The 27,880-nt window shown below is 46.3% G+C and overlaps 3 protein-coding genes across 4 annotated transcripts in view; 2 read left to right on the top strand and 1 right to left on the bottom strand.

Annotated features, from left to right (window-relative positions):
• Window positions 1-1,010, top strand: part of CEP290 (centrosomal protein 290) — a 101,255-nt gene extending 100,245 nt beyond the window's left edge. The window contains exon 56 of the mRNA XM_044980233.1: window positions 806-1,010. Within this exon, the coding sequence (XP_044836168.1) occupies window positions 806-994 (189 nt within the window). The 3' untranslated portion in view covers window positions 995-1,010. The remainder of the gene's footprint in view (window positions 1-805) is intronic.
• Window positions 703-27,275, bottom strand: C1H12orf29 (chromosome 1 C12orf29 homolog). Its single transcript, XM_044980220.1, has 7 exons — window positions 27,028-27,275; window positions 24,733-24,850; window positions 23,254-23,349; window positions 9,682-9,798; window positions 8,000-8,197; window positions 4,702-4,871; window positions 703-2,608 (listed from the first exon to the last, which is right to left on the bottom strand). The coding sequence occupies exons 1-7, from the start codon at window positions 27,115-27,117 to the stop codon at window positions 2,420-2,422; spliced, it is 978 nt and encodes a 325-aa protein (XP_044836155.1). The 5' UTR covers window positions 27,118-27,275; the 3' UTR covers window positions 703-2,419.
• The window catches only part of C1H12orf50 (chromosome 1 C12orf50 homolog), a 38,821-nt gene continuing 36,201 nt past the window's right edge, over window positions 25,261-27,880 (top strand). The window contains exon 1 of one of the 2 annotated variants that reach the window (XM_044980198.1): window positions 25,261-25,413. The gene's annotated coding sequence lies outside the window, so the exon portion shown is untranslated. Of the gene's footprint in view, window positions 25,414-27,153; window positions 27,266-27,880 lie in introns of those variants that run through there. The other variant, XM_044980209.1, reaches the window with a different exon arrangement.

Below are 27,880 nucleotides of genomic sequence, written 5' to 3'. Positions count from 1 at the left end.
ATGACTTTTAAAGTACAAATGCTCTAAAAACAAGTTTATAGTACATCCCTACTCTATGGATTCATGTATGTAGTGCATGATGGAAATTGGCATTGTTAAAAATACTGAACCACTCTGCCAGCTTGTTGTCGTGTCCCTTCCCCCACCATGTTTCAGTGGCCAATAACTGCCACTCCTTGGCCCCTCCCTCTTTTACAAAATGACTCAAACTGCAACCAAAATCTTCTGACATCTGCATGTTTGGTTCACAACTTTGATGGGGCTATCAAGAGGATCAAATAAAAAGGGAGGAAGGGAAGTTCTGCTCTCTTTCAACTATTAAGGGGAGATCTAGAATAGAATGTACTGGGACCTTGAGACTCAGGCCCTAAAGCTAGGGTCAGAATACATTATTTAGAAGCACAGCACTGTTTTCCCCCCCAAGAGCTCTTTTCTCTTCTCACATTATGTAATAATTATGCTGTACTGACTGTGTGATTAATTTAACAAAGCACTCCAGTCTCACTGTAAACATTTCTGTTTTGACATAGGGTAGGTACCAAACTTTTAACTCAGCTTCCTTTTTCATATATCAAAGCACCTGTCCTGCAGGTGCAATTAAGTACTAAGGTACTTAAATGATAACCTGTACCTTTACATTCAGAGTGCACAAAGCAAAGCTAGTTTTTAAAAATCTATCCCATAAAGGAAAAGGCAATAACACAATTAATGTTGTCATTTAGTCCTTTTATATACACATTGGCACAAAAACAGAATGTAGAATTCTAAATTGTAGTAAGTTGGTACTATTCAATTCTTTTATTAGGAAGAAATCAAACAGCTGAAAAGAGAACTGGATAACTTTGACCCTTCCTTTTTTGAAGAAATTGAGGATCTGAAATACAACTATAATGAAGAAGTAAAAAAAAATATTATCTTGGAGGAGAAATTAAAGCAACTTTCTGAACAGTTTGGTGTTCATGTGGATATTCCAGCCAATGTGTCTATTGATTAAATCCATGTTAAGTATTTTAAGTAGTAACACACAAATTGGGTCACTTGGCGGTTATATGTATTACCACTTGTATGCAAGCTTGATTCTAATTTCTCACCGTTGTGAATTAGGACCAGCTCCATTGAAGTTACAATAATTTGACACCAGAGAAAGAGAGAAGCAGACTTTTCCAAAAAGTTACTAAAATCTTGTTGTTAGTGCTTCAGATGCTATAGATCTAGCAATCAATGTGAAAACTTGTCTTATTTCCTCCCCACTTGTTTTGCATATTTTATGCTTTAGTTCAGAAATGACAGCAGGAAACAGCAGGAGAGATCAAAGGATTTCAGCAATCCTGGGGTGAGGAAGCCCTTGACTACAAACCAAACCTGCTGTCTGACACTACTGCACAACAGAAAGAGTTGTAATACTTCAAGGCAATGAATATATATATATTTTTTGTGCTTAGATGTAAAGCTAATTTATTTGAAAACTGTTATTTTTATAGATTTAGTGTTGGTGGATGTATGGTACGTGCAGAGCACAGATGTAAATAGAACGAAATTGAGAATACACAATTTGAATTGTCTATTTTTCTAAGTTTTTTTGAAACATTACACGCTCCACTTGATAGTTATTTTCTAAACGCTTATGGACTATCACATTCCTTTTATTTGTCTGTTTCTACAAAGCATTTTCAAAATAATTAAAACTAGTTTACTTTTCACTATTTATGCCAGCTTATTAACAAAAAAAACCCAAACAATTTGTCCCAAGAGATCGGATAATGTAAACAATGTCACTACTTGGTTTTCAAGCCTTAGTACACTACTGCAGCATGAGGGGGATTACAAATATTGTGGAATGTTTAAATCCAAATAAAAAAATTACAATTGTAAACTTTTTTTTTTTAAATGTAGGGCCTGATTATGGTCTCACTTACCGATTTAAATCTGTGTTATTCACAGATATTATAGAAAGCATTGGGCCCTAGGTCTGGGGCCTAAACATAAGAATGTCCTGTGAGTTGCAGTTTGACTTCAGAGTAAACTGCAGGCTGTAAAAATTCAGAAACTAAAAGTTAGCTGACTTCTGTTTTTGTTTTAAAACCATCACTTTCTGCTTCACTATACAAGCCCCTGAAAGCAGCTAACATTAAACACTGTCCTCCTCTTAGCCCTAACAGTTTAAAAAATTAAGGCTCTTTCAAAACCAAACAACAAACGTACTGAAATCTAAGAGAGGGAGATCCATTTTGGATTTGCCTTTACTGCTCTTTTGCTTCATATTATTGACCATATTTATGCCAATCATTTGCATTGTAGCTATGGAGCTACCTATGCCACAATTATTTGCAAAAATATCCACTTATAGTGTAGGCAAAGCAGGAGAAGAAGGTACAATAATACATATGGCAACCATCTCTGACAAGATTCTTTTTTCTCTTTAAACATTAAACTTTATATCTTTTAGTCTACTGAACCTCTGCCCATCCAGCTTTGAAAAATGGTTAAACAAACACTTTGGTTCAAAGTCACAGTCATATTTGGTCCTATTAACAGCAATGACAACTGGTTGAGAATTCAGATATGTCTCTGGAATTGGCCAGCACATACCAAGATGATGTCGATGGAGCTAAGAAGAGAGAAACAGGAGATCAGTGTAAACATCCTCATACATTTATCACTTATTACAAATATCCGTCACTGGTAACTCAACAGCTAGCTGTTGTGGTCACTGATGTCACGGTTTTGACATATCATTTACAAAGCTCATAGCTCTTGTACACAGTGTGTGAAACTTATATGGCAAATTGCTTCTGGAAGTTTGCCATATACCACTTCAAACTACTAAACTTTTCTACAGCTGAAGTATAACAACTTGTTTTAGATAGCAGCAGGAATTCAGACATTAAGAGTGAAGAAAAGCAGGGGGATGGGGATCTCAAAAAAAGTAGGTAGCAACAATCACAACTGCTGTGATGAAAACTAGCACAGTGTTGTATTTTTTTTAGCTAGGGTGACCAGATGTCCCGATAGTTAGGCGTTTGTCCTGCATATCTATGTTTGGTCAGGATGCAATTTGTCCCAATTTTTTTTTTTTTTTGCTCCACCAGCAGACCGCCCCCCCGCCCCCCCGTGTCCCAATATTTTCTTCCTCTCATCTGGTCACCCTATTTTTAGCTGTGATTTAGCAGGTGAATGTGAAAAGTGGCAGACTGCATCACTAAGTAGTCCACCACAGTTTGAAGAACAATCTTGCAGAAACAATGCCAGCTTATTTTGATTATTATAAAGGGATCCCTTGTTTTAAGGATCTGTGCTTCTTTGAGTGCTTGTACATACCAATATACATATGTGAGCACTCCAAGCCACTGACCCACAGAAAAAAAATCAACTGCAGGCCCCACACAAGTAAAAAAACAAATTAATTGGGGGGGGGGGGGTTAGAGAGAAATATAAAACATTCAACTCACCCGCCCAGGTAAGCGTGGAGGCTCAGAGCTTCCCCCTGCAGTGGGGTGAGCCAACACTCCTGGCTTCAGCCCCGCAAGGGGGAGGAGGGGAGGGCACCAAGACCTGCCACAGGCCGGATGAAATTAAGCAACGGCCTGGATCTAGCCCGTAGGTTCCCCACCCTTGCACTAGGGGAAAAAATTCCAGCAACTGTGCTCAGGATGCGCAACACATCTCAAAGAACAGTTACAGAAAGATGATAGTTTTTTTTTTTTTAGCACAAACAAGCCCTTGAAATAAAAAAAAGCAAGCCTTAATTGTTGGGTGCTACCTCCACAGGACAAGACAATACAGGGGTCATCCATTATTTTGTCTGTTTTCGATTAATTGTTCAAACTACTGGCATAATTTATTTAGGGTGGAGGCAGGAGTTTTATACATTGTTACTTGCTGAATATTTGGACCCATTATGCTAGGACATTTGTGTGCTCTTCTTGGCATCCACCTTAGAGACCTTGAAGGGGAGTGGAATGTTTATTGAAAGCACAATGGAAAGCAATGTATAGGATAATGGCAGGTGGATTTACCTACATCAGCATAAATGACTATATCAGTTTTTGAAGTTAATTTGTTTTTATAACAGTTAATAAATACCGTTAAGTATTGCAAGGAGTCCAATGTAGTTTGAAAAGCTACAACACAGCAGTTACAAAAAGGTAGAGCTGCTGGGCAAGAGAGCCAGGTGTTCCGGCTACAACAAGTGAGAAGTGATATGTAGAGAACTGGAGCCCTCCTGCCCCCAGAAAGAAACTGGGTAAGATACTCCAGTTGGCTTCCCACTGAAGCTTGTACTGGGAGCAAAGATAGGTGACTAGTGCCTAACTGACAGTTTATGTTGAAAATTATCACACTGGGCTTGTGAGGAGCTGATCAAAGCTGTCAAGTGCTAATTTGAAACATGATCTCACAAAGTAGCTAAACTGATTCTCACCCAACTAGAAGTAACAGTGCATATGGTGTTTTAATCCAATGCCTTTTACACTAGTTGTTTTGTCCTTGAAGTGTTTCAGGGTTTTTTTTAAGTATCAGAGGGGTAGCCATGTTAGTCTGGTTCTGTAAAAGCAGCAAAGAATCTTGTGGCACCTTATAGACTAACAGACGTTTTGCAGCATGAGCTTTCGTGGGTGAATACCTACTTCTTCGGATGCAGGGTTTTTTTTTTAAAAAGTTTTTGGGAGTGCAGATTCACTCATGACATTCTAAAATAATTACCTTGATTAAATGTCCATCATTACAATGCCATACAATTCCTTCAATTTTACCCTCTCTGCAGCTTTCAAACCAAGACAATATATCACTGTGCTTCAGCATAGGTGGTTTCTTTATTTCAAATGCTCCATGTGGTACAAGAAGATGGACAGGGTGCTTCTTACTTCCTAATCCTACATATATATAAAAAAAATAATTAACCTGTTAAATCATGTACAGTCACTGAAGCCAAAATTTCCCTTATTTTTATTACAGCCACATTAAGAGTGCAGTCACAGAATATTTCTGTCAGATACAGAGGGTTGGCCTAAGATACATTGGGTGAAATCCAGGCTGAGCTGAAATAAATGGAAATTTTTCCATTGATTTCTACAGAGATAGGATTTCACCCCTTCTTTTCAGCAACAGAAGTAGATTTCCTGTTCAGGATAAAGTGGGATATTAATTTTTATTTTCATATTAGGGAGACATAAGTCTTCATAATTTTCTGATTCCACTGTAACTTCTTGCCCCATGCAATATTATGACATTAAAAATGTAAGCCAACAGAAGTACAGTAGTGTATATAGGCTGTATTCTCAGTTTGAAAGATACAGCTTCTAGGAAATTAAATAATCACCTCTGCCGTTTGTATGGCAAGGTGCATCTAAAAAACTAGTATTTTTTTGTTTTTAAAGAAAACTTGTGTGTAGATAGATATCTTTGATTTTTGACTGATTCCAAATGGGTCCCATAACAACACTACTACAACCATCTTATTAGAATCCGAAGGAACTACACCTTGACATGCTTACCACAGAAAAAATTCTCAGTCTCAGAAAAAACTGAGTTCTTAAACTGTTTTTTTAAACTGATTTACCCGTAACATACTATTGTGGTGAGATAGGTAAACAGCAAGCTTTATATATTTAAGCTCTACAGTTACCAAATGAAAATAGTCTAAATTTGATTAGAACATACTAAGTCTCTCTTGCAAGTGAAGAGATTTCTGCTTCAATATGCTCCGAAGAGCCACAAGTTAAGACTACTTGACACAATACTCCTGGGAGAATTCTTCACCACTGCGCACATGCAGAATTTATGTCCCCCACAGATCCTCCCACTCCTCCTGTCCCCGTGACAGAATATACATTTTGTGAGAGATGTGCTTCAATTACATTTTTCATCCACCAGGGGTTGCTGTGGCACCAGAAGAGAGGGCAGCTAGCTCACAAGCTGGAGTAGGGAAGGGTCAGAAGTTGCCTTCCTCACAGCATCCTGGCTCTGGGGCCAGGTGAGAAGGCACAGAATATGGGGGGGATGGATAAAGTAGGGCACACAGGGCTGCTGGAGTGGGTGTCACAGGAACTAGAGAGGTGACAGCATTGAGCCAGGGGCTCAATAAGAGTGAGGGCTACAGGGCCACATGGGAACATGTGCAGATATGCCTGGCTGAATGGGGAGTTGGGGTGCAGGGAAACACTGGGAGAGGGGCAGATGTGCCTGAGTGAATGGGAGAGGCGAGGGGTCAGCCAGGGTCTGCATTGGGGAGGCTCCCCAACATCACATCCCCTCCCCCACCACCCAAAAAAACCCAAAAAACCCTAAACTCTGTTCCATACTTCTCCTACCCACACCCAACAACCCTCCAGGTTTACTTTCAGACTCCTCCTCTCTCCCTCAGCTGCTCCGCTACCCCTGACTCCCCAAAGCCTTTCCACTGCTTCTGAGGAGTATGAGAAATATGTTTCTGTATTGTAGTTTAAATGAATTATTATTCAAAGTTCTGTTAATATGCTTAGCCAGGAATCTGTCAAAAAACATTTGCTGAATCTTTTTTGTTCTCTGTATTGTTACAGACATAATTGCTGGCAGGTATTTTGAAATAAATTACCAAAATAATTGAAACTAGCAGGATTATATTGTTATTTTGACAAATAAAATATGCAGAATTTTGCAGAACTTCAAAATATTGTGCACAGAATGTTTAATTCTTTGATGCTCAATTCCCCCAGGAATAACACAAACTTCATGCGTCATTATTGAAGTGAAATAGGGATGGTATAGTAGAACTATAGCATACTCTTCCTGCCATGCTAGGACAACAGCTGTTATGTTGGGAATGAACTGTTACAAGTAAGCACGTGGAACACTCAAAAGCCTATTTAACCTGCTCATTTTTAAACTGCGTTATAAAAGAGAGAGCTGATCATTTTGTTCTATCAATTTTTATTTAAAAAAAAACCCAAATATTTCCAATGAAGTGTGATTTAATGTTTGTTTCCCAAATGGTGTTGCACCCTTCTTTGGTTTTGAGAAAAGATGTCTGTTTAAATGGAAAACAAATGTATATGCCCCAGTCATTCATCCAACTTCACTGCAGCAGAGTTCACCTAAACCCAAAAGGAAATTTTTTTGTGGAGGCCTCTTATTAAAAGTTAGCAGCACATCACTGACTGGCTTTGGAAAGTAGAGCAAACATTGCCCTGCTAGTTCAATGTTATGTCTTCACTAAAAGAAAAAAGTGTGGTTTTGCATTATGATAGCTATCTTCATGTAAAATCCTAGTGACCATATAGCCTGGGTAGTTTTTACCTGAATGTAACTAATTAAGGTCAACCCATGTGGAAGGCACAGGATTAGCTTGACTAGCTACTACAGTACTATATCAACTTAGCTACCTTGTAAAAACGCAGCTATTGTTTGCGGTGAAGACAGAGTTGTAGTCTTGCATGAAGGAGAAGAAATGTATCTTAGTGGCAACCCTTTGGAATTACATGCAACAGGTGCGGAGGGGAGAAAGAGATAGTTAAAGAGACTGTGCATTGTGCGAAACTGCCAATCACTGATATCTAATAATCTCTCTGTACTCCACCCTTTGGGCACTGCTGTAACTACCCTCATTTTCCTTTTTAAAGCGTTATAAGGGGGGTCTCAAACAGGGGGTCACAAGGTTATTACAGGTGGGGGGAGTCGCAAGCTGTCAGCCTCCACCCCAAACACTGCTCCACTTCCAGCATTTATAATAGTGTTAAATATTTTTGTAAGTGTTTTTAATTTATAAGGGGGGTGGGGGGGTCGCACTCAAAAGCTTGCTGTATGAAAGGGGTCACCAATACAAAAGTTTGAGAACCACTGGGTTATAATATGTTAATAAGCCATTTTGGCAACGTACAAGTTGCTTCTAATTCATGGAGCTTAGTGAAGTCATTCCAATCTCTTATTTTGTAACTAAGAGACACCATACCATTCACTCTCAATTAAAACACATTAAAATATTTAAGGTATTAATGAGTATTAAAACAACATATGCTATACTTGCCATATGGATTTGCATTAATATTAGTTCCAATAAGCTCCAGTGTTTGTTCCAAAAGGTCCGATAATGGCACGGAACTGATTTCCAAAAGTCCAGGATCATCAGCATGGCACTTCAATATAAGGGCTATTTCAGCCTCATAATTAACAACAGATGAATGCCAGCAATATTGTTTGCTATTTTTCTCCACTGGCACCCAACCTACGAGAAAACATTCCATTTTACTTCTTGTCAAGGCACATTAAAAACTGTACATACATTAGAAAGTAGCTGTAAACTATAGCATTCTACTAATATGAAGAACTACATATCTAATTATATTTTTACAAGGAAAATAAACTTATCCCAAGGACAAAGTTACATAGTACCTCAAAGAAATGTGTCAAAGGAATTTAATAGGGACAACTGTGTCTTTTGGCTCAAAGCTTTGCAAATCAGCGTGGTCAAATGCCACAGGAAAAAAAATGTCTGCTACAGCAGAACAAAGCATGACTGAATAGTGAGTAAACGACACGTTAGGAAGGGACTTTCTGAATATGGTGCTATGCAGTGTAGTTGTAGCGATATCGGTCCCAGGATATTAGAGAGGCAAGGTCGGAGAGGTAGTATCTTTTATTGGACCAACTTCTTTTGGTGAGAGAGACAAGCTTTTGAGCCACACAGAGCTTTTTTCAAGTCTGGGAAAGGTACTCCCAGAGTCATAGCAAAATTCAGGGTGGAACAGATTGTTTAGCATAAGTAGTTTGCACATATTGTAAGGGATCATTCAAGGCAGAGTGGCCCGTTAATACCTCTGCAGTCATAGGATAAAGAGAGGGGGTTAGTGTTGTAATAAGCCATAAATCCAGTGTCTCTGTTCAGTCCACATTTTTAAGGTCTAGCAGAGTAATGTCAAGCTCCCAGGCTTGTCTTTTGAAAGTGTTGTGCAGGCTTCCTTTGAGGATGAGGGACTGATAAGGTCAGCTATAGAGTGATCACTTTGTGAAAAAAGTGTTCATCCACAGGTGTGAATTCATTAGAGAGGGTAGTGATTGGCTTCACCCATAGGCACCGACTTCCTCTCTGCCCGGTGGGTGCTTAACCCCCCACCCGCCCCTGCCCTGTCTCTGCACCGCCCTCGACCCACCCCCATTCCACCCCTTCCCCAAAGTCTCTGCCCCACCTCGCCTTTTCCCACCCCAGCCCTGCCCCCTTCCCACCCTCTTCCCCCAAGTCCCTGTCCTTGCCCTGCCTCTTCTCTGTCTCCTCCCCTGAGCGTGCCACGTCCCTGCTCCTTCACCCTCCCTCCCGGAAATTCCTAAGCGCTGCCAAAGAGCAAGAAGAGCAGGGACATGGCGCGCTCACGGGGAGAACTTGGCTGCCAGCTCTGGAGCATCCAAGGAGTCGGCGCCTATGGTTTCACCCACACAGTTGTTATTCGGGCAGTTAGTGCTCCGGATGAGGTACACCATAGCTTGGGGTAGGCATGTATAGGATCAATAAACCTTGAAAGGTGTGGTTTGGGAGATATTGATCATTGTAGCAGTGGAGATGTGTCTTCAGGTTTTGCATCTATTTTTCTGGCAGGGTCTGGTGCCACTTTGAGTCCTGTTCTGTTGGTATTTTAACTCTTGGCCTAATTCTAATCCACTTTAGAAGTAGAGAAAAGTCCCCTTTTCATTTAAACCAGACTGTATGGTATATACCTGGAATGTGTCCATTTTCATCAGGCAAAAGGTTTCCACTGGATTGCTGGATTTCCTTTGCTGGAATCCAGCATTCTGGGACAGGTCTGAAGTCTTCTTCAATATTCCAAATAAATTCTTAACAAAAGAAAGGTAATTATTTTGTGACAAAACGTTAGCTAATTCTACTGTGTGATAATCTTTCAAAATAAACATTCAAATAATCTGACATAGGAAGAGCACCAGCACGAGGTCTAATCTTTTGTTGTTTTTTGTTTAAGTAATTTAGTCCACTTAGATATTTAGACAAAGAATTTCCATTCCCACAATCCTGGACTTCTGGGGCTGCTCTCCTCTCTGCAGCTCATAGAGGCAGAACAGCCTTTTAGCACTAAACAGTCTGGCCAGAACACCTCTGTTCCTGTTTGCTGCCAGATTCTCTGCCACTGCAGCAGCAAATAGTGGCAGGTTCTTTTGCTCCTGCCCTATCTCTAATTTAACTTCTTTGCTCAATTTTTGGCCAGTTGGGAGCAGTGTTCTCCCTTCTCAGAATTCGTCCCCCTCCCTGAGTCAGTTAACCCTTTGGGGATTCAACCTCCCTGAACCGCCACTGCAGTGTCCCCCTGCTTGTTCCTCCAAGCTCGAACGTCTACATGGCTATTAGCCCCTTAGCTCGAGCCCCTGAGCTTGAGTCAGGTGGCACGGGCCAGCCACGGATGTCTAATTGCAGTGTACACATACCCTCTGACAATGAGTTTCCCCCTCCCAGGGACAATGGGACTGAGTGGGAAGGATTCTGAGACAGAGCTTTCGAGAGGGTCTTCAGGTCTTAAGGAAGGCAAGCCACAAAAGATCTCACCAAAGCCACAGCAGAGTTTCTGCACTCCCAAAGCATATTCAAAAGGTTAAAAAAAAATCTAAAAGGCAAAACAGGGAAAGAAAAAGCACATTAAAAAATCCAGAAGTTATGAGTCCTCGGATTCCTCTTCCTCCCCCATTGAGGAAGATGAGCTTTCTGACTCTGAAACCTAAGCAGCCTCCTGTAAGTAAGCTTCAGAGTAAATTTCTCCCCTCAAAATCCTCACATGTGGCTGCAATATCCCTTCGCTTCTCCCTCTGAGGAAGTGATTAGGGATGGATGGAACAAGCCTGATAAAGGCAAGCATATTAACAACGGCGACCTCAGACTCTACAACATTCAAGAACCCAATGGCTCTATTACTGATAAACCAAAAGTTGATGCCAATGTAGCGTCCCTCACCAAGGATATGATTATTTCCTCAGAAGTGGAGTTCAAGCCTAAGGAACCCACGGATAGAAAGATGAAGGCCACTCTTAAAGTGGACTTTGAAGCCTCAAGCCTAAGAGGTGGCTTCCAGCTCAGTAGCCAGGCGCCACCTATGGCTACAACCCTGGAAGGTGGATACTCACTCTAAGCATGTCCTATGCTCAGCCAAGTTTACAGGCTCCTCCTTTTTGGAGAAAAGCTGGATATGGTGGTTGCTGACAATGTGGCTAAATCCAAATATTCTCTCCCTTCCCACTAAGTGCCCACAGAAAAGAACAGAGACTGGCATTCAGAAAGAAGTGCACCTTTCTCTCCTCTTCCTCACAGAGAGTCAACAGATTCCCCAAACAGTGGAATTAGGGAGCGGGGTGGGGAGGGAAGAAACAGTTCAGAGTGACCTCAGCCTTCCTGAAATCCACTTTATGACAAATATCTCATAGACCTTCACCCAGAGCTGAAGCAAGAGAACAGGATTTCTCATTTCGTAAAGGAATGGTTTTCATCGACTACAGACAAGTGAATCAGAGAAATAATAAGCTAGGGATACTCCCATAGGCTGTGGGCTCCACCCCATCCATTCTTCATCCAGTGACCCAGCTCTAACGACCAGACAATCCAATCCAGAATGAAATATCTTATCTTCTGGTTATGGGCATGACAGACTATGTTCCCTCAGCATAAAGGTTCTCCAGACTTTACTCTGTCTTCTTCACTGTACAGAAGTGCACAGGTGGTATTTGAGCCATTCTTGACATCAAAAGGCTCAACAAGTGGATGAAGAAAATGAAGTTTAAGAAGAAGACCCTGCCCACCAATGTCATTGCTGTCGTGGGGGACTTCTTTACTTCAGTAGATCTAGCAGATACATATTTTCATATCCCCATCAGACAGAGCCACCGCAGACTTCTGAGGGTTGCCTATGACAGGAAAGACTATCAGTACCAAACTCTCGTGTTCAGCTTGTCATCAAGCCGCAGGGTTTTTACAAAGATGATGTTGATGATACTAGACACAGCCAGGTCATAGTGAACTCATCTGTACCCCTTCCTGGAAAACATCCTCAGAGTTCCAGCGCAGTCAGGAGCACACAGGGCTATGTTTCAGACCCTCTTAAGATCTCTTCCAGGTGAATGGCTTCATCATAAACACCTGGTTCCACCAATTTGACACCATCAGCTCAGGATCAAACAAAGACTGTGAATGGCTTGCCAACTACAGAACCAGTTTCTCCTCTCTTGGTTTTCACTCAACTGCTAGAACAGGGCCTCATCCTCCCTGATTGAACTGACCTCGTTATCTCTAGCTTGCTTCTTGCTTGCATATATAAACCTGCCCCTGGAAATTTCCACCACTTGCATCTGAAGAAGTGGGTATTCACCCACGAAAGCTCATGCTGCAAAACGTCTGTTAGTCTATAAGGTGCCACAGGATTCTTTGCTGCTTTTACAGATCCAGACTAACACGGCTACCCCTCTGATACTTGGTTCCACCCAGGAATTTATGTTCTTACTCCAGAGCTGCAGGCATAACTCTATGCCTCAAATTGCTAGGACTCCTTGTGCTGTGTATGAGGAACACTCCATAGGCACAATCACGCATCAGAAGTTTTCAGCCTTTATACAAAACGTATGGGACCACTCCCCAGAACACATGAAAGATCAAGTACAGATTCCAACACATATATTCAAATGATAAGATAAGCTCTAACCAGCATTTTCCTGCTGACCGTCTGCATAGACGGAGGCGGTCACAACTAAGTTACAATTTGGGCATGAAAGATAAAATGTAAAAAAACTTGGGCAGAAAGGAGGACACATAGGTAATGTAATTGGTAAAAATTTTGTTATTTAGGGATGTGGGATAATGTGATAGGTTTAGTACATTTGAAGGAAGTACACCTCTACCCCGATATAACGCTGTCCTTGGGAGCCAAAAAAATCTTACCGCGTTATATGTGAAACCGCGTTATATTGAACTTGCTTTGATCCGCCAGAACATGCAGGCCCCCTCCCCCGGAGCACTGCTTTACCGCATTATATCCGAATTCGTGTTATATTGGGGTAGAGGTGTAGCTAGCTTTACTTATAGAATATAAATGAAAAACAATGCTCTTTGGGAGCCATTCCTGGACTGCAGTTCAACATCAAGCTGCTGGAACTTACAGTGGTGGTCAGCCCATGGTAATAATCCCAATGATATGCCCATCTGCCTTCAAGATCCTTTAGTCCTTACAATTGACTCCAGCCTAGAAGGCTGGGGAGCTCACTTGAAGACCCAAATAGCCCAGGGCCTCTAGACTGAGAACCTCAAATGGCTTCAACTAACAGCCTGATTATTAAGAACAAGACATTCTAGTGCTTCTGTCTGTCCTCCATACTCATTGACTGCTTTCATCTAGCAGAGTCTCAATACTAAAGCGTATTCCCCTGTCTGGTCAGGATTCAGCAACATGGTGCCAGGAGCACAATGCAAATCTCAGAAATCCAGGAATTCCAATCATTCTGGACTTTCTCCAGGAAAGCATAGACAGAGGCCTTCAGCCCTGCACCATTGCATGCCAGATATCTGCTCTTAGTAGCATGCTATTCACAGGATCCTCAGACTCCCTGCAGACAATCCACAGGTGGCTAGAGTCCTTCAAGCAGTCTGATTAGCCAGACCAGTGGTCAGGCCATTCTTCCCAAAATGGGACCTTCTGCTAGTTCTGTATGCCCTGACAAGCCTCTGACTTCAGAGTTAACCTTTTATTTATCCATAAGACTTATTTCTTAATAGTAATTACGTCTGCCAGGCGAGAGTCTGTGCTGGCAGCCTTATCTATACAGGAGCCTTACTGCATGTTCCATGAAGACAAGGTGATGCTCAGGACACCAAAATCCTTTCTTTGTAAGGTAAGCTTTTCCTCCCACACTTCCCAACTGTTCCTCGCACAATACAGGGTACCCCGCCTATATCCTACCGAGGGCTCAAGATATGACCCTGTCAATTTAGGCACCCCAACCCTCTCCCTCCAAAGGCCTGGTCAATTTAAGTACCTGCCCTTTCCATGGGGCTCAGGGCTCTACAGGTCTGTGCGATCTTTCCCAGAGAAAGAGCCTTACACAGCTGTGCTCTAAATGTCTATTTATTAGCAACACACACAGAATACATATTCAGAGTTCCAGCAGCTTGATGTTCAACTGCAGTCTAGAAATGGCTCCCAAAGAGCACTGTTTTTCATTTATATTATGTAGATAAAGCTAGCTACCTCCTTCAAATGTACTAAACCTATCACATTATCCTACATCCCTAAATAACAAAAAAAAATACCAATTACACGCTGGCACCTGTGTCCTCCTTTCTGCCCAAGTTTTTTTACATTTTATCTTTCATGCCCAAATTGTAACTTAGTTGTGACCTCCGTTTATGCAGATGGTCAGCATAAAAACACTGGTTAGAGCTTAACTTATCATTTGTTGAATCTCTTTCTGTATCCTCCCTAATTTCCCAGTGCCTAGGTGTCTCTACTTTACAATGCTGGTGGTTATAACTCTCTTTAGGGTCATTCCTGAGGTGTGGGTGCTTTATCAGCAACAGAACATTCTTTTTTTCAGTTTTAGTGGTGAACTCCCTGAGTTTCACCTAAGTCTGGTTTAATATTGGGGGAGGGGAGGGAGGGAGGCTGATCAGGTCTCAGGCCTACACAAGAGGATGTGCATCCTTCATTCTGTCCAAAACCATAGCATCCAACTAAAAAAGGCACAGCATCTTATATGTCAAAAGAGCTTTGAAAATCTCTCTCAAACATAAAGAATCCACAAAAATACCAGGCTCCCTATGTGTGTCTTTCCACCCAAAATGCCAAGTACTCACAGCTCTCCAAATCCTCCATCGCTAGGTGGATTAGACTATGTATTGTGGAAGCTTACAAATCATCAGCGGCTCCTGTCCCAGAAGGGATCAAGGCACACTTCATGAGATCCTTAAACTCAAGGGTGGAACAGGCAACTGCATCCACTGCGGAAATCTGCAAAGCAGCCACTTGGTCTACAGCCAATCCCTTCATTAAGCATTACAACACGGACTTTCTATTTTCTGCAGAGGCCTCCTTTGGCAGGAAGATGCTGCAAGCAGTTGCCCAGAAATAAATACAGACTCACAAAAAGTGGGGTACTTCATTCCTACCCAACTTTTGTTTCATAACCTCCCTACATCTGTTCACTGCTTGCTACTTTCCAGATGTCCAGCACTGTGAGAGATGCTAGGTTGCAGAATGGAAAACTTCTTACTAATAATTTATTTTCTGCTAGCCGCATCTCCCAAAATTTCCACCCTGGATAGTTCATGAGTCAAAGGTAAGATATTAAGTGGAATCCTTACCATATGACCATCTTCCTTGGTCTAATGTACATAGCTATTCCATTATCCCGGGAATGTTTTTTAATAATGATGTTATGCAAATTTTTCATCTTGGGAATAACTCATTTGGCAGCAAGCAGGAGCAGAAGGACTGTGGTCAGACTGCACCACTAAAACACTGATCTGCCTCTGAGAGCTGCAAAAAGAGGACAGCAGCCCCATCTTTAAAATAGGGAAGAAGGAGAACCCGGGAAACTACAGCCTCACCTCAGCCCAGGAAAAAATCATGGAGCAGGTCCTCAAGGAAACCATTGTGAAGCACTTGGAGGAGAAGGTGGTGATCAGGAACAGTCAACATGGATTCACCAACAGCAAGTCATGCCTGATCAACCTGATTGCCTTCTATGATGAGATAACTGGCTCTGTGGATACGGGGAAAGCAGTGGACATGATCTATCTTGACTTTAGCAAAGCTTTAGATACAGTCTCCCACTGTATTCTTGCCAGCAAGTTAAAAAAGTATGGATTGGATGAATGGACTATAAGGGGGAGAGAAAGCTGGCTAGATTGTCAGGCTTAACAGTAGTGATCAACGGCTCGATGTCTAGTTGGCAGCCAGTATCAAGCGGAATGCCCCAGGGGTCAGTCCTGGGGCCAGTTTTGTTCAACATCTTTATTAATGATCTGGATGATGGGATGGATTGTACCCTCAGCAAGTTCACAGATGACACTAAGCTGGGGAGAGATGTAGATACGCTGGAGGGTAGGGATAGGTTCTTCTTCGAGTGATTGCTCCTATGCATTCCAGTTAGGTGTGCGCGCCGCGCGTGCACGGCTCTTCGGAAGATTTTTACCCTAGCAACTCCGGCGGGCCGGCTGGGCGCCCCCTGGAGTGGCGCCGCTATAGCGCAGGATATATACCCCAGCCGGCCCGTCCGCTCCTCAGTTCCTTCTTTCCGCCCGTGACGGCCGTTGGAACAGTGGAGCACAGCTCAGCTGACCTCCACTTCCCTAGCTACTCGTAGTTTTCTCTCGTTCTGTTTATAGTTGTAGTTAACTCTGTTTGTTTGTAGAATAGTATAGTGTATTTATTTTACAGGGGTTGGGGTTTATCCCCTTCCCCTCACCCGGGGCCGGGTCCGATGCCCGGTCCACAGGGTTTTCTAATGCTCAGCTGGCCACAAGCCGCTGCCGACAAGAGATCTTCTCCTAAGTGCCTCGAGGGATCTTACCTCTCAGATAAGTGCTGCATTTGTGAGGCCTTTAATCAGTGGACAAAGGGGAGCGGGGCTTTCGTTTTAAACAGCTCCTGAGGGAGGCAGCTCTTGCTCCTCCGCTCTCGGCGCCGAGCGCTAGTTAGTTTTCCCGGCGCGCTCCCTCGGCACCGGACCGCCGGTGCCGCCAAGGCCTCCTGGCACCACCGTCGCTGACTCCGACGTACCCTCGGCATGGACCTCTCTCCTGGAGGATGAAGAGTTACTCCAGCCAGGCAAGAGCCGTCGAGTCCGGTGCTGGAAAGCTCCCCGGTACGCACCGTGGTCGAGCTCACCCGGAAGCTGCGTCCGAGCCGCCTGCTCCGCAGCCGAGCGCTATGCTCCGTCGGATCGCCCGGCACCGATGTCTGCCGCGGCACCGACAATATCCGCACCTTTCACTCCGGCCAGGCAAGAGCCGTCGAGTCCGGTGCTGGAAAGCTCCCCGGTACGGACCGTGGTCGAGCTCGCTCTGAAGCTGCGTCCGAGCCGCCTGCTCCGCAGCCGAGCGCTATGCTCCGTCGGATCGCCCGGCACCGATGTCGGCCGTGGCACCGACAATATCCGCACCTTTCACTCCGGCCAGGCAAGAGCCGTCGAGTCCGGTGCTGGAAAGCTCCCCGGTATGGACCGTGGTCGAGCTCGCTATGAAGCTGCGTCCGAGCCGCCTGCTCCGCAGCCGAGCGCTATGCTCCGTCGGATCGCCCGGCACCGATGTCGGCCGTGGCACCGACAATATCCACACCTTTCACTCCGGCCAGGCAAGAGCCGTCGAGTCCGGTGCTGGAAAGCTCCCCGGTACGGACCGTGGTCGAGCTCGCTATGAAGCTGCGTCTGAGCCGCCTGCTCCGCAGCCGAGCGCTATGCTCCGTCGGATCGCCCGGCACCGATGTCGGCCGCGGCACCGACAATATCTGCACCGTTAAATCCGGCCAGGCAAGAGCCGTCGAGTCAGGTGCCGGAAAGCTCCCCAGTACGGACCGTGGTCGAGCTCGCCCGGAAGCTGCGTCCGAGCCGCCTGCTCCGCAGCCGAGCGCTATATTCATTGGGACCGCCCGGCACCGATGTCTGCCGCGGCACCGACAATGCCCGCACCATTAACTCCGGCCAGGCAAAAGCCGTCGAGTCCGGTGCTGGAACACTCCCCGGTACGGACCGTGGTCGAGCTCACTATGAAGCTGCATCCGGGGTGCCAGCTATGGTCGAGCTCACTATTCCCTCCACGCTCCGGAGACAGTGTCCACGGCGAGGGGGCTGATTGCAACGACAGCATCTACGCTGCCTCAACCCCTGGCACCGCCGGTGGGGGTTACATAGTCGATTGGCAAGCCTGCCTTGATCAGACCACCCTACCTCGGCACCGCACAGCGGCACCGTTCAGGGTCGCGGTCCCGCAGATGTTCTCGGTCCCGTCACCGATCTAGGTCTCGGCACCGTTCTCCATGTTGGTACCAGTAGTGCTCGCGGCACCGGTCAGCATCCCGTTCGCCGGTCCGGGACACTCAGCTCCGATCAAGCCTCAGGCACCGGGACGCTCGTAGCCACTCCTGATCATCGAGCCTCGCACCCTCGGTCGACCGCCCGGCACAGCTTCGGTGGCAGGTCCCGTTCTCGGTACCGGTCTGTCTACCGGTACCGATCCCCGGTGCCGCATCGAGCGACGTCAGTTACAGACGGAGACTCTACCAAGAGCTTTCAGCTCCTCCAGGGCCATCCAGCCACGCATCAGTGTCGTCCCGTGCGGACACTTCATAGGCGTAGCACTCTGTTTTCCGATGTGCCCTCCAGAGTCTTCCAGGAGACCTATCAGTGGTCATTCTGGACGCCGTGGGTGTACTACCACGCCAGAGGCGTACCGGTGATCCCATCTCGCTCCGTTCCCTCCGAGCTCTGGGTGCCAGAGGTGACAATTAGTCGTCCCCGTCCGACCGGTACAGAGCAACCCCCGGTTCGGCACCGGGCTCCCAGATCCCACCGGATCAGGAGGTCGTCCAGGAGCTCGAGCCCACACAGGACCCGCTTGTCCCGGGCCTTTCTTTTTCCTCCTCCCCAGAGGAGGCGGGGGCAGGAACATGTCCCTCCGGCCCTCCTCTAATCGAAATGCGACCAGCCCCTAAATCCAAAGAGGCTGGGCGTGTGGTCTTACTGGGCTGTAAGATGTACCCGGAGGGGGCCCTGCAACTTCGTGTAGCGAACCAGCAAGCCCTGCTTATCTGCTACTGTGGGTGGCGGTGGGCAAATTTACAGAGTCGGTTCTTCGGAACTCCCGTCAAGAGTTCGATGCCCTCCTGCAGCAATGGACGGAGCTGGGAGAGCTTCCCTCCAGGCCTCGTTGGACGCAGCTGACTCCGCTGCCATGACTCTGGCCTCGGGTGTTGCCACGCGGCACGTTTCAGGACTCCAGTTATCGAGCCTTCCCTCGCAGCTGCGGCACGCTATACAGGACTTGCCCTTCAATGGCACAGGCCTGTTCTCTGAAAACACTGGCCCTAGGCTGCAGAACCTAAAGGGCAGCAGGGTCACTTTGCTCTCTCTCTCTCTCTCTCTCTCGGCATGCACACGCCGGTAATTCAGCGCCGACGTTTCCGTCCCCAACCTCCGCTCTTACCCTGCGCCTTGACAAGGTCAGGACATGGCCAGCGGGCGTGGCTTACACGGTCGTGGCCATCAATCCGCACCCCAAAGGAGCCAGAATTAGGGTCCTTCTGACCACCAATGGGGCAAAAGCCTACCCATCCTCGCCCCTCCTAAGGACGCCTCTCACGAGCGATTCCTCTGGCAAGAGGTGCGGACGCTCCTCCTCATCGGAGCTATACAGGAGGTACCTAGGGCGAAACCTATTCCCCTAAGCGAAGGGAGGTCTCAGACCTATCCTAGGCCTGCAGGAACTCAACAAGTCACGATGCAGATGAGTTCCGCATGGTACCCAGGGCGACCGTCATCCCATCCTGGGATCCCGGAGACTGGTACGCCGCCCTCGATATGAAGGGCGCGTGTTTTTCACGTTGCCATTTCTCTTCCACACAGAAGGTACCCTCGGTTTGGGGCCTACCATCGTTATTCCCAGTATACGGCCCTCCCGGTTGGCCTCTATACAGCCCAGGGGTATTCAAGGTGCATGGCTGTAATCGCCGCCTTTCTTCGCCACCGTCGGATACACGTTCTCCGTGTCTAGACGAGTGGCTCATTCGAAGAACCCCCGGGCCCGAAGTACCAGTCATGTGGGCATCGACACGAACCTATTCCTGTGTCTAGGCCTGATGATCAATAGTAAAATCCACTCTGATTCCCACACAGGGAAGGGAATTCATTGGGGCCGTCCTGGACTCCAGACTCGCCAGAGCCTGCTTTCCTCAGCCTTGGTTTCAGGCGAGGGTAACAATTGTACAAGGTCTACGGACCTTCCCGCCAACTTGGGCTCGCACTTGCCTCGGTTTCCTGAGTCACATGGCTGTCTACACGTTTGCAACTAAACATACCAGGCTTTGCCTCTGTTCACTTCAATCGTGGCTCACCTGGGGGTGCCACCCGGGCAGAGATGGCATACTCGTGGTCGTCTCGTTCCCCCCGAACAGCCTAGGCTCCCTCGACTGGGAGTCGGCGTCCTCCCCGGTGTATCCGGGGATGCTGTTTCATTCACCCCTCGGGGTCCCTCATGACAGACAGCCCATCTCTCAGCTGGGTGCGCACCTGGTGTAGTTTCGCACTCACGGCCTTCGGTCGGCTCAAGAGCTGGCCTTGCACATCGATGTCCGAGAGCTGAGAGCAGTCTGCCTTGTGTACCAGGCGATTCAGCTGGCGGATCGTCTCAGCAGATCCTTCCTGTCTCACAAGTGGTGGTTTCCTCCCGTCTTTATCTATTCCGTTTTCCAGAAGTGGGTCTTCCCCCGCATAGCCCTCCTCGCTTTCGCGAGAACGGAAGGAGAGAGAGAAATTCTCCTCATTCCAAGGCCTCTCCCCAGGCTCGGTCTTGGAGGATTTTCCTGAGGCCATGGATCAGCCATCTGCCGTACGCTGTCCACTGTCCCCGCTGGTTCACAAGGTCCTGCTCAAACTCCGCAGGGACAGAGCGCCCCTGATCGGGTTCGCTCCAGTGTAACCTGGGCAGCACTGGCACACCATGTTGCTACACCTGTCGGTAGCAACCCTCTTGGCACAGACCCCATGACGCGGAATCACGACAACCTTCACCACCCGATCTTGTAATCCCTGCACCTCACAGCAGGACTCCTGCGTGGCTAAACTGATCCGAGTTACGTTGTTCGGCCTCGGTTCTACGGGATTCTCCGGGGTGGTAGAAAATCGTCCATTCGGTTAAAGTATCTGCCGAGTGGAAGCGTTTCTCATGCTGCTCCGAAACGCGCAATGTTTCTCCCGCCGAGATCCCGCTCCATTCCATCTGGTTCCTCAGGGCTTGGAGCGTTTATACACCCCCCCCCCCCAAGTGGGGCCCCGCCATAAACCTGGCTCTTCAATCTGGTTCTACCCAGTTTTATGACTGCCCTATTCGAGCCAATGTCAACAGGCTCATTGATATAACTGTCCTGCAAGGCAGTTTCCTGTAGTCTTTCCTGCGGCCAGACGAGTCTCCGAGCTTCAGACTCTCACAATAGGCCCAAGGGATACTGTGTTCCTCAAGGACAAGGGCAGTTATTACCACGTCCGACCTGCCTCCCCAAGGAGGTGTCGGCCTTTTATATCCACCAGGATATCTTCCTTCCGGTCTTCTTTCCGAAGCCACTCTCTTTGCAAGGAGAGCAATGGTTGCCCTCCTTCGACATCTGCAGGGCGTCCCCAATCTATATCTAGCGGACTGAGCCCTCTCGTAACGCCCCCCAAAACCTTCATCGTACCGGCATACCGGACGAAGGGCATACCTGTCTCCTCCTAGAGGATTTCATCTTCAATGACGTTGTGCATCTGCACCTCTTCTGTTTCGGCCCATGTGCCTTAGAGCCACCTTGCTGCACATTTCGCCAGGGCTCACGCTTCTCAGCTGCCTTCCTGGCTCGCATTCCCTTTCGGGGGATGTGTTGTACACCTACCTGGTCCTCGGTCCACACCTTTGCCTCATTGGTCCCGGAGTCCAGAGCTGTTGCAGCCTCTGGCTTAGCGGTTGCATTCTACAACATCTAACTCCGACCCCACCGCCTACGTAAGGCTTGGGAATCACCTAACTGGAATGCATAGGAGCAATCACTCGAAGAAGAAAAGACGGTTACTCACCGTAGTAACTGTTGTTCTTCGAGATGTGTTGCTCCTATCCATTCCAGACCCGCCCTCCTTCCCCACTGTCGGAGTAGCCGGCAAGAAGGAACTGAGGAGCGGACGGGCCGGCTGGGGTATATATCCTGCGCTATAGCGGCGCCACTCCAGGGGGCGCCCAGCCGGCCCGCCGGAGTTGCTAGGGTAAAAATCTTCCGAAGAGCCGTGCACGCGCGGCGCGCACACCTAACTGGAATGGATAGGAGCAACACATCTCGAAGAACAACAGTTACTACGGTGAGTAACCGTCTTGTCCAGAGTGACCTAGACAAATTGGAGGTTTGGGCCAAAAGAAATATGATGAGGTTCAACAAGGACAAGTGCAGAGTCCTGCACTTAGGACAGAAGAATCCCATGCACCACCACAAGCTGGGGACTGACTGGCTAAGCAGCAATTCTGCAGAAAAGGACCTGGGGATTACAGTGGATGAGAAACTGGATATGAGTCAACTGTGTGCCCTTGTTGCCAAGAAGGCTAATGGCATATTGGGCTGTGTTAGTAGGAGCATTGCCAGCAGATCGAGGGAAGTGATTATTCCCCTCTATTTGGCATTGGTGAGGCCACATCTGGAGTACTGCATCCAGTTTTGGGCCCCATACTACAGAAAGGATGTGCACAAATTGGAGACACTCTAGTGGAGGGCAACAAAAATTGTTAGGGGGCTGGGGCACATGACTTACGAGGAGAAGCTGAGGGAACTCGGGTTATTTAGTCTGCAGAAGAGAAGAGTGAGGGGGGATTTGACAGCAGCCTTCAACTACCTGAAGAGTGGTTCCAAAGAGGATGGAGCTGGGCTGTTCTCAGTGGTGACAGATGACAGAACAAGGAGGAATGGTCTCAAGTTGCAGTGGGGAAGGTCTAGGTTGGATATTAGGAAACACTATTTCACTAGGAGGGTGGTGAAGCACTGGAATGGGTTACCTAGGGAAGTGGTGGAATCTCCATCCTTAGAGGTTTTTAAGGTCCGGCTTGACAAAGCCCTGGCTGGGATGATTTAGTTGGTGCTGGTCCTGCTGAGCAGGGGGTTGGACTAGATGATCTCCTGAGGTCTCTTCCAACCCTAATCTTCTATGATTCTAGATATCCAGAATTGTGGGAGACGGCGCTATCAGAAAGGAAATCCTTGATAAGAAATTTTCTGTTCTAGCAATGAATTTCCATTCTAGCAAAAGAAATACCATGAAGCAAATGAAGGAGATATGCACTCAGAAAAAGTTTAGTATTTAATACTAGCCCAGAGTGAGGATCAAGTGATTATTTAGCCAAAATTATAATGATAGTACACAGAGATAAGTAAAGTCATCATAGTATTTGAAAAGAAATATAGAAGTTTTGAGCCGGATCACTAATATTTCAACGTAATACTGGTTTTGTTTAACCAAAGGTATTTATCTCAAAGAAATACTTCAATTACCAAGAGAGAAAAAAAAAGAAAAAACCTCACTGACCTTTTGAGTCTTCCATTGAATACATGAATCTTTTAAACCTTTTCTCAGATAGTTTGTTGGGTTTTCTATCCAACCTCGCCCAAAGATACGGCTGCCCTACAGGTTTCAGAATTACAAAAACAACAGGTTATTTAGATAACAGCATGCAAGACAGGATTTCTGCCATTAAAATGGACAGTTTAACATGAGAGGTAAAATATCCAACAGTAAATATTCCATTCCCTCCTGCCTTCAAAAAAAAGAGAGTCATATAAAAAGAGGATATGTTTAAATTGAGGTTAATTTGCTCACTTATCAGAAAACCTAAGAGCACTGTGAACAGTACCTTGCTTACTTAATATGATGCACAAACTGCTTGAAAAATATATTTTAAAAACCCACAAAACAGATATATGCATATTAAAAATATACTTTCAGTAGGAAGTGAGAACAGGAGGAATTTTCAAGAGTTCATCAGGTCTTCACTGAACTACGCTTTTTCCTTGCACCTCTGCAAATAAACTACTGTCTATCGGACTTTCTGAGAAAAAAAAATTCTAATGACAAAATGCCAACCTGACTAGTCAGGTAGAATAGTTTTCTTTGGCAACCAGGTTCATTTAAACAAGATCATTTTCACCTGGACTTTGGTTTCACAAGCTATAAGAACGGCCGTACCAGGTCAGACCAAAGGTCCATCTAGCCCAGCACCTGTCTACCGACAGTGGCCAATGCCAGGTGCCCCAGAGGGAGTGAACCTAACAGGCAATGATCAAGTGATCACTCTCCTGCCATCCATCTCCATCCTCTGACAAACAGAGGCTAGGGGCACCATTCCTTAGCCGTCCTGGCTAATAGCCATTTATGGACTTAACCACCATGAATTTATCCAGTTCCCTTTCAAACGCTCTTATAGTCCTAGCCTTCACAACCTCCTCAGGTAAGGAGTTCCACAAGTTGACTGTGCACTGCGTGAAGAAGAACTTCCTTTTATTTGTTTTAAACCTGCTGCCTATCAATTTCATTTGATGACCCCTAGTTCTTGTATTATGGGAATAAGTAAATAACTTTTCCTTATCCACCTTCTCCACATCACTCATGATTTTATATACCTCTATCATATCCCCCCTTAGTCTCCTCTTTTCCAAGCTGAAGAGTCCTAGCCTCTTTAATCTTTCCTCATATGGGACCCTCTCCAAACCCCTAATCATTTTAGTTGCCCTTTTCTGAACCTTTTCTAGTGTCAGTATAAAAATATATGAAATATATGAAAATCCAGCACAATTTTATAGATAGGTGTATCTTCTATAAAATTACAGTATACTTACATTATCAGTTACTGCATAATTTTATAGTAAGCCATATATTTTTTTAATGTGAGAATCTGAATTTCCCAGATAAAGGAATGCAATAAAATGTGAAATCAATAAAATGAAAATTATGCACAACTTATGGGTACTAATCAACATGAGAAGTCTGCATACAAATCTTCCATATTACCTTTATACGTTGTTACATAACAGCAGGTTCCATCCACCTTCTCAGTTGGAATTGCATTGTATATATCTGCATCTAACGCTTTTCTATTTATGGTTTCTGTTGCCAAAACTTTAAATGGCTGAAAAGACAACAATTATGTAAACCTCACTCCATAACTTCCCATACGGACTCTAATATATTATAATTGACATCCACAAATCCAGTATCATTTTTTTTTATTCCTAGTTTCTAATATTGCCTAAGAATGCAACTATTTCACAATATATTACAATCTGAAAATGCATCAAGGCAAAGGAATAAAACTATCACACCTGTTGTCATAGATAAAGAATCATTTAATGAGCCTGTTTTCCTCCTTTCTATTCTGGGTTTATCTTTAGGAACAATCTGCTCCCCCCGCTTTGAAGTAATGTGTGTAATGTAGAAGAGTTCCAGCCTGGTGCTACAGAATTTCAATAGATGCCTTCAAGACATTACCATGGCAACAAAAGTTCCATGCATCATTTGAGGGACTAACTGCTCATAAGCTTCAGTTTAGAGATGGAAGCCCTACTAGTACTAAAATGATGGTGATAATAAACATACCAGAGTGATGGAAGCTGGTTAAAGCAGACACATTTTGAATAACACAATAAAGATTGTAGTCTTGAACTAAACCTTTCCTCCTGAAAGAATAAAGAGGTGAGTGTTCCAAGGAGTCTGAACAGACACCCAGTGGACATTGTGAAGTTGATATTGTTTTCTGAGAAATGGTGTTGGTAAGACTTCTAGAAATATGTTTAGATGAAGAAAAATCATTTTTGGTAAAGGTTACTTTTAAAATATTCTCCTGTAGAATAATATTCTTTCCCCCACTCTTCTTTAGACTGTAAGCTCTTTGGCATAGGGGCTGTCTCTTTCACTATGTGGTAAAGCACCTAGCATGATGGTGCCCCAATGTAGGTTGAAGCTTCTAAGTACTACTGTTATTGAAATACATAAGAAGAAAAAGCCTGATTCTCTCCCTGTTTTGCACCTTCTACAGCAATCTACACCTGTGCACCATGGGTGTAAAATGCTACCTGATCAGATTAGTACACCCACATTGCACTGGTGTAGATGAATACAGAAGGTGCAAGACAGGACAGAATCAAGTTCACACTTTTTTTCCTTTCATTTCAGTACATATATACTTAATCTTCTGTTCTTCCACATAATACTTGACTAATTTTTTATAGTTATGCATATAACAAGTTCTTACTTTACCCTGACCTTCTGTCTGCTTCTTGTAACAGTAAGAAACAGTAACATAAGGAAGAATACACACTAACGTAACCACAGTTAAAATAACATTAGCCCCAAGAACTTAAACAAACAAAATGTGAAACACCAAATACCCATATCATCGCGATCTTTCGGGTCTGCAGGAGCTAACTCCTTGAAACAGAGGTAGGACTGGATCATGCAAGAGCAGGGACTTCACAATACTTGCTTGCTGGGTTATAAACTCCTAACTCCTTTTAACAGGAGACTAAGAGAACCCATCAGAAGTGTTATGTGAACAATCATTTCCATCAGAGTTAAGGAAGAGTGATGCCAGCAGGCCACCCCTGAAGTCACTGGGGTATATCAACCAACCAAAGCCTCAAGCAAAGACCTCCTGAGAAAGATGCTGAAGAAAAGTGGGCTGAAGGAGGATGAAGAAGAGCAAATCACCCCAATTACTTCTCAAAAAGAAATCATCATTCAGATAAGGTTTTATTCATCAGTACTATTCCACCTGCCTTACCCTCAACCTGGTATGTGGACAGTTTCCTATTGATGCCTTACACAATGAAAAGATGCATGGATCCACCAAGAATCTCAAAGATGCACCAGGCATTGCTAGAGCTGGATGTGGCTGCAAGTCTCAAATGCCCTTGTCCCCAACCAGCCCACTGCATCCCCTCCACCCCAGCACCCTGAGGCTTCTCCACCCCCGCCCCGCCAGTCCCACCATCACCCGGGTACCCACCACGCCCCCTTCTCATCCTCCACCCCAGCACCCTGAGCCCCCCCCCAGCCAATCCCACTATCACCCGGGTACCCACGACACCCCCTCCCCCACCACCTCGGTACCCACCGCGCCCCCTCTTCCTCAGCACACGCCAGTCCCGCCATCACCCGGTGTCCACCGCGCCCGAGCGGCTTCCTCTCCCCTCACCCCAGTAGCTCCAGTGCGACCCCTGAGCTCGCCCCTCATGGGCGGCAGGTCCCCCCCGCACCCGCGGCCCCTGCCCCTGCCCGCTCGGCCGGGCCCAGGCGCTGCCCCGGTACCTGGCGCTCCCGCTTGGCCGAGGGCTCCTCTTTCACCTGCGTCACAAACAGGCAGGGCACCTTCCGCTGCACCGAGCCCAGGCGGCTCATGGCCCCGGCTCCCCGCACGCGCCTCCGGACCGAGAGCGGAGCCGCCTCCCGCCGGCAGGACCGGGCCGCAGCGCGCGCTGGGAAATGGAGTTCGAGGGGCGGGAGCCGCCGAAGGGCCTCGCGGCCTGTAGCTGCGCCCTGCGTGCGTGTGAGTGTCCCGCCCCCGGGCCCGGCGGGTGTGTCTGTGCGAGAGTCGTAGCCGCCCCGCTGCACGGGGACCGCTCATTGCATCGGGGTATTACAGGCCCGCGCTCCCCTGCTCTAGGGATGGGAGGGAGGTTAGTTGTGTGGGTGTTACAGCCCCACTCCCCCTGCCCAGGGAATGGTTGGGGGGTAACAGTGAGGGTGTGACAGCCCCCCACTCCCCTGCTCTAGGGATGGGAGGGAGGTTAGTTGTGTGGGTGTTACAGCCCCACTCCCCCTGCCCAGGGAATGGTTCGGGGGTAACAGTGAGGGTGTGACAGCCCCCCACTCTCCTGCCCTAGAGATGGTTGGAGGGTAGCTATGCGGGTGTTAGAGCCCCACAGTCCCCTGATGTAGGGAGGTGGGGCGCTAGCCTTCCGCTTGTGTGTTGCAGTTGGAGACCTTCACCCTCTGTGCTCAGAACCAGCCTCAGTGTTGTAAGTTGCCTCTGCTGCAGTAGCTCAGCTCCATTTTCTACATCTGTGTTGTCCATGGCTTTCATTATCCTCTATTCAGTAATGTAAACACATCTTTACTCGCTGACTTTCCAGGCATGGAAGGGTGGATGAAACTCAGTGAA

Source organism: Mauremys mutica, chromosome 1, assembly GCF_020497125.1.
Source record: "Mauremys mutica isolate MM-2020 ecotype Southern chromosome 1, ASM2049712v1, whole genome shotgun sequence".
Lineage (NCBI taxonomy): Eukaryota > Metazoa > Chordata > Testudines > Geoemydidae > Mauremys > Mauremys mutica.
The sequence above is the reverse complement of the archived record's forward strand: the minus strand, read 5'-3'. Positions and strand labels throughout refer to the sequence as shown.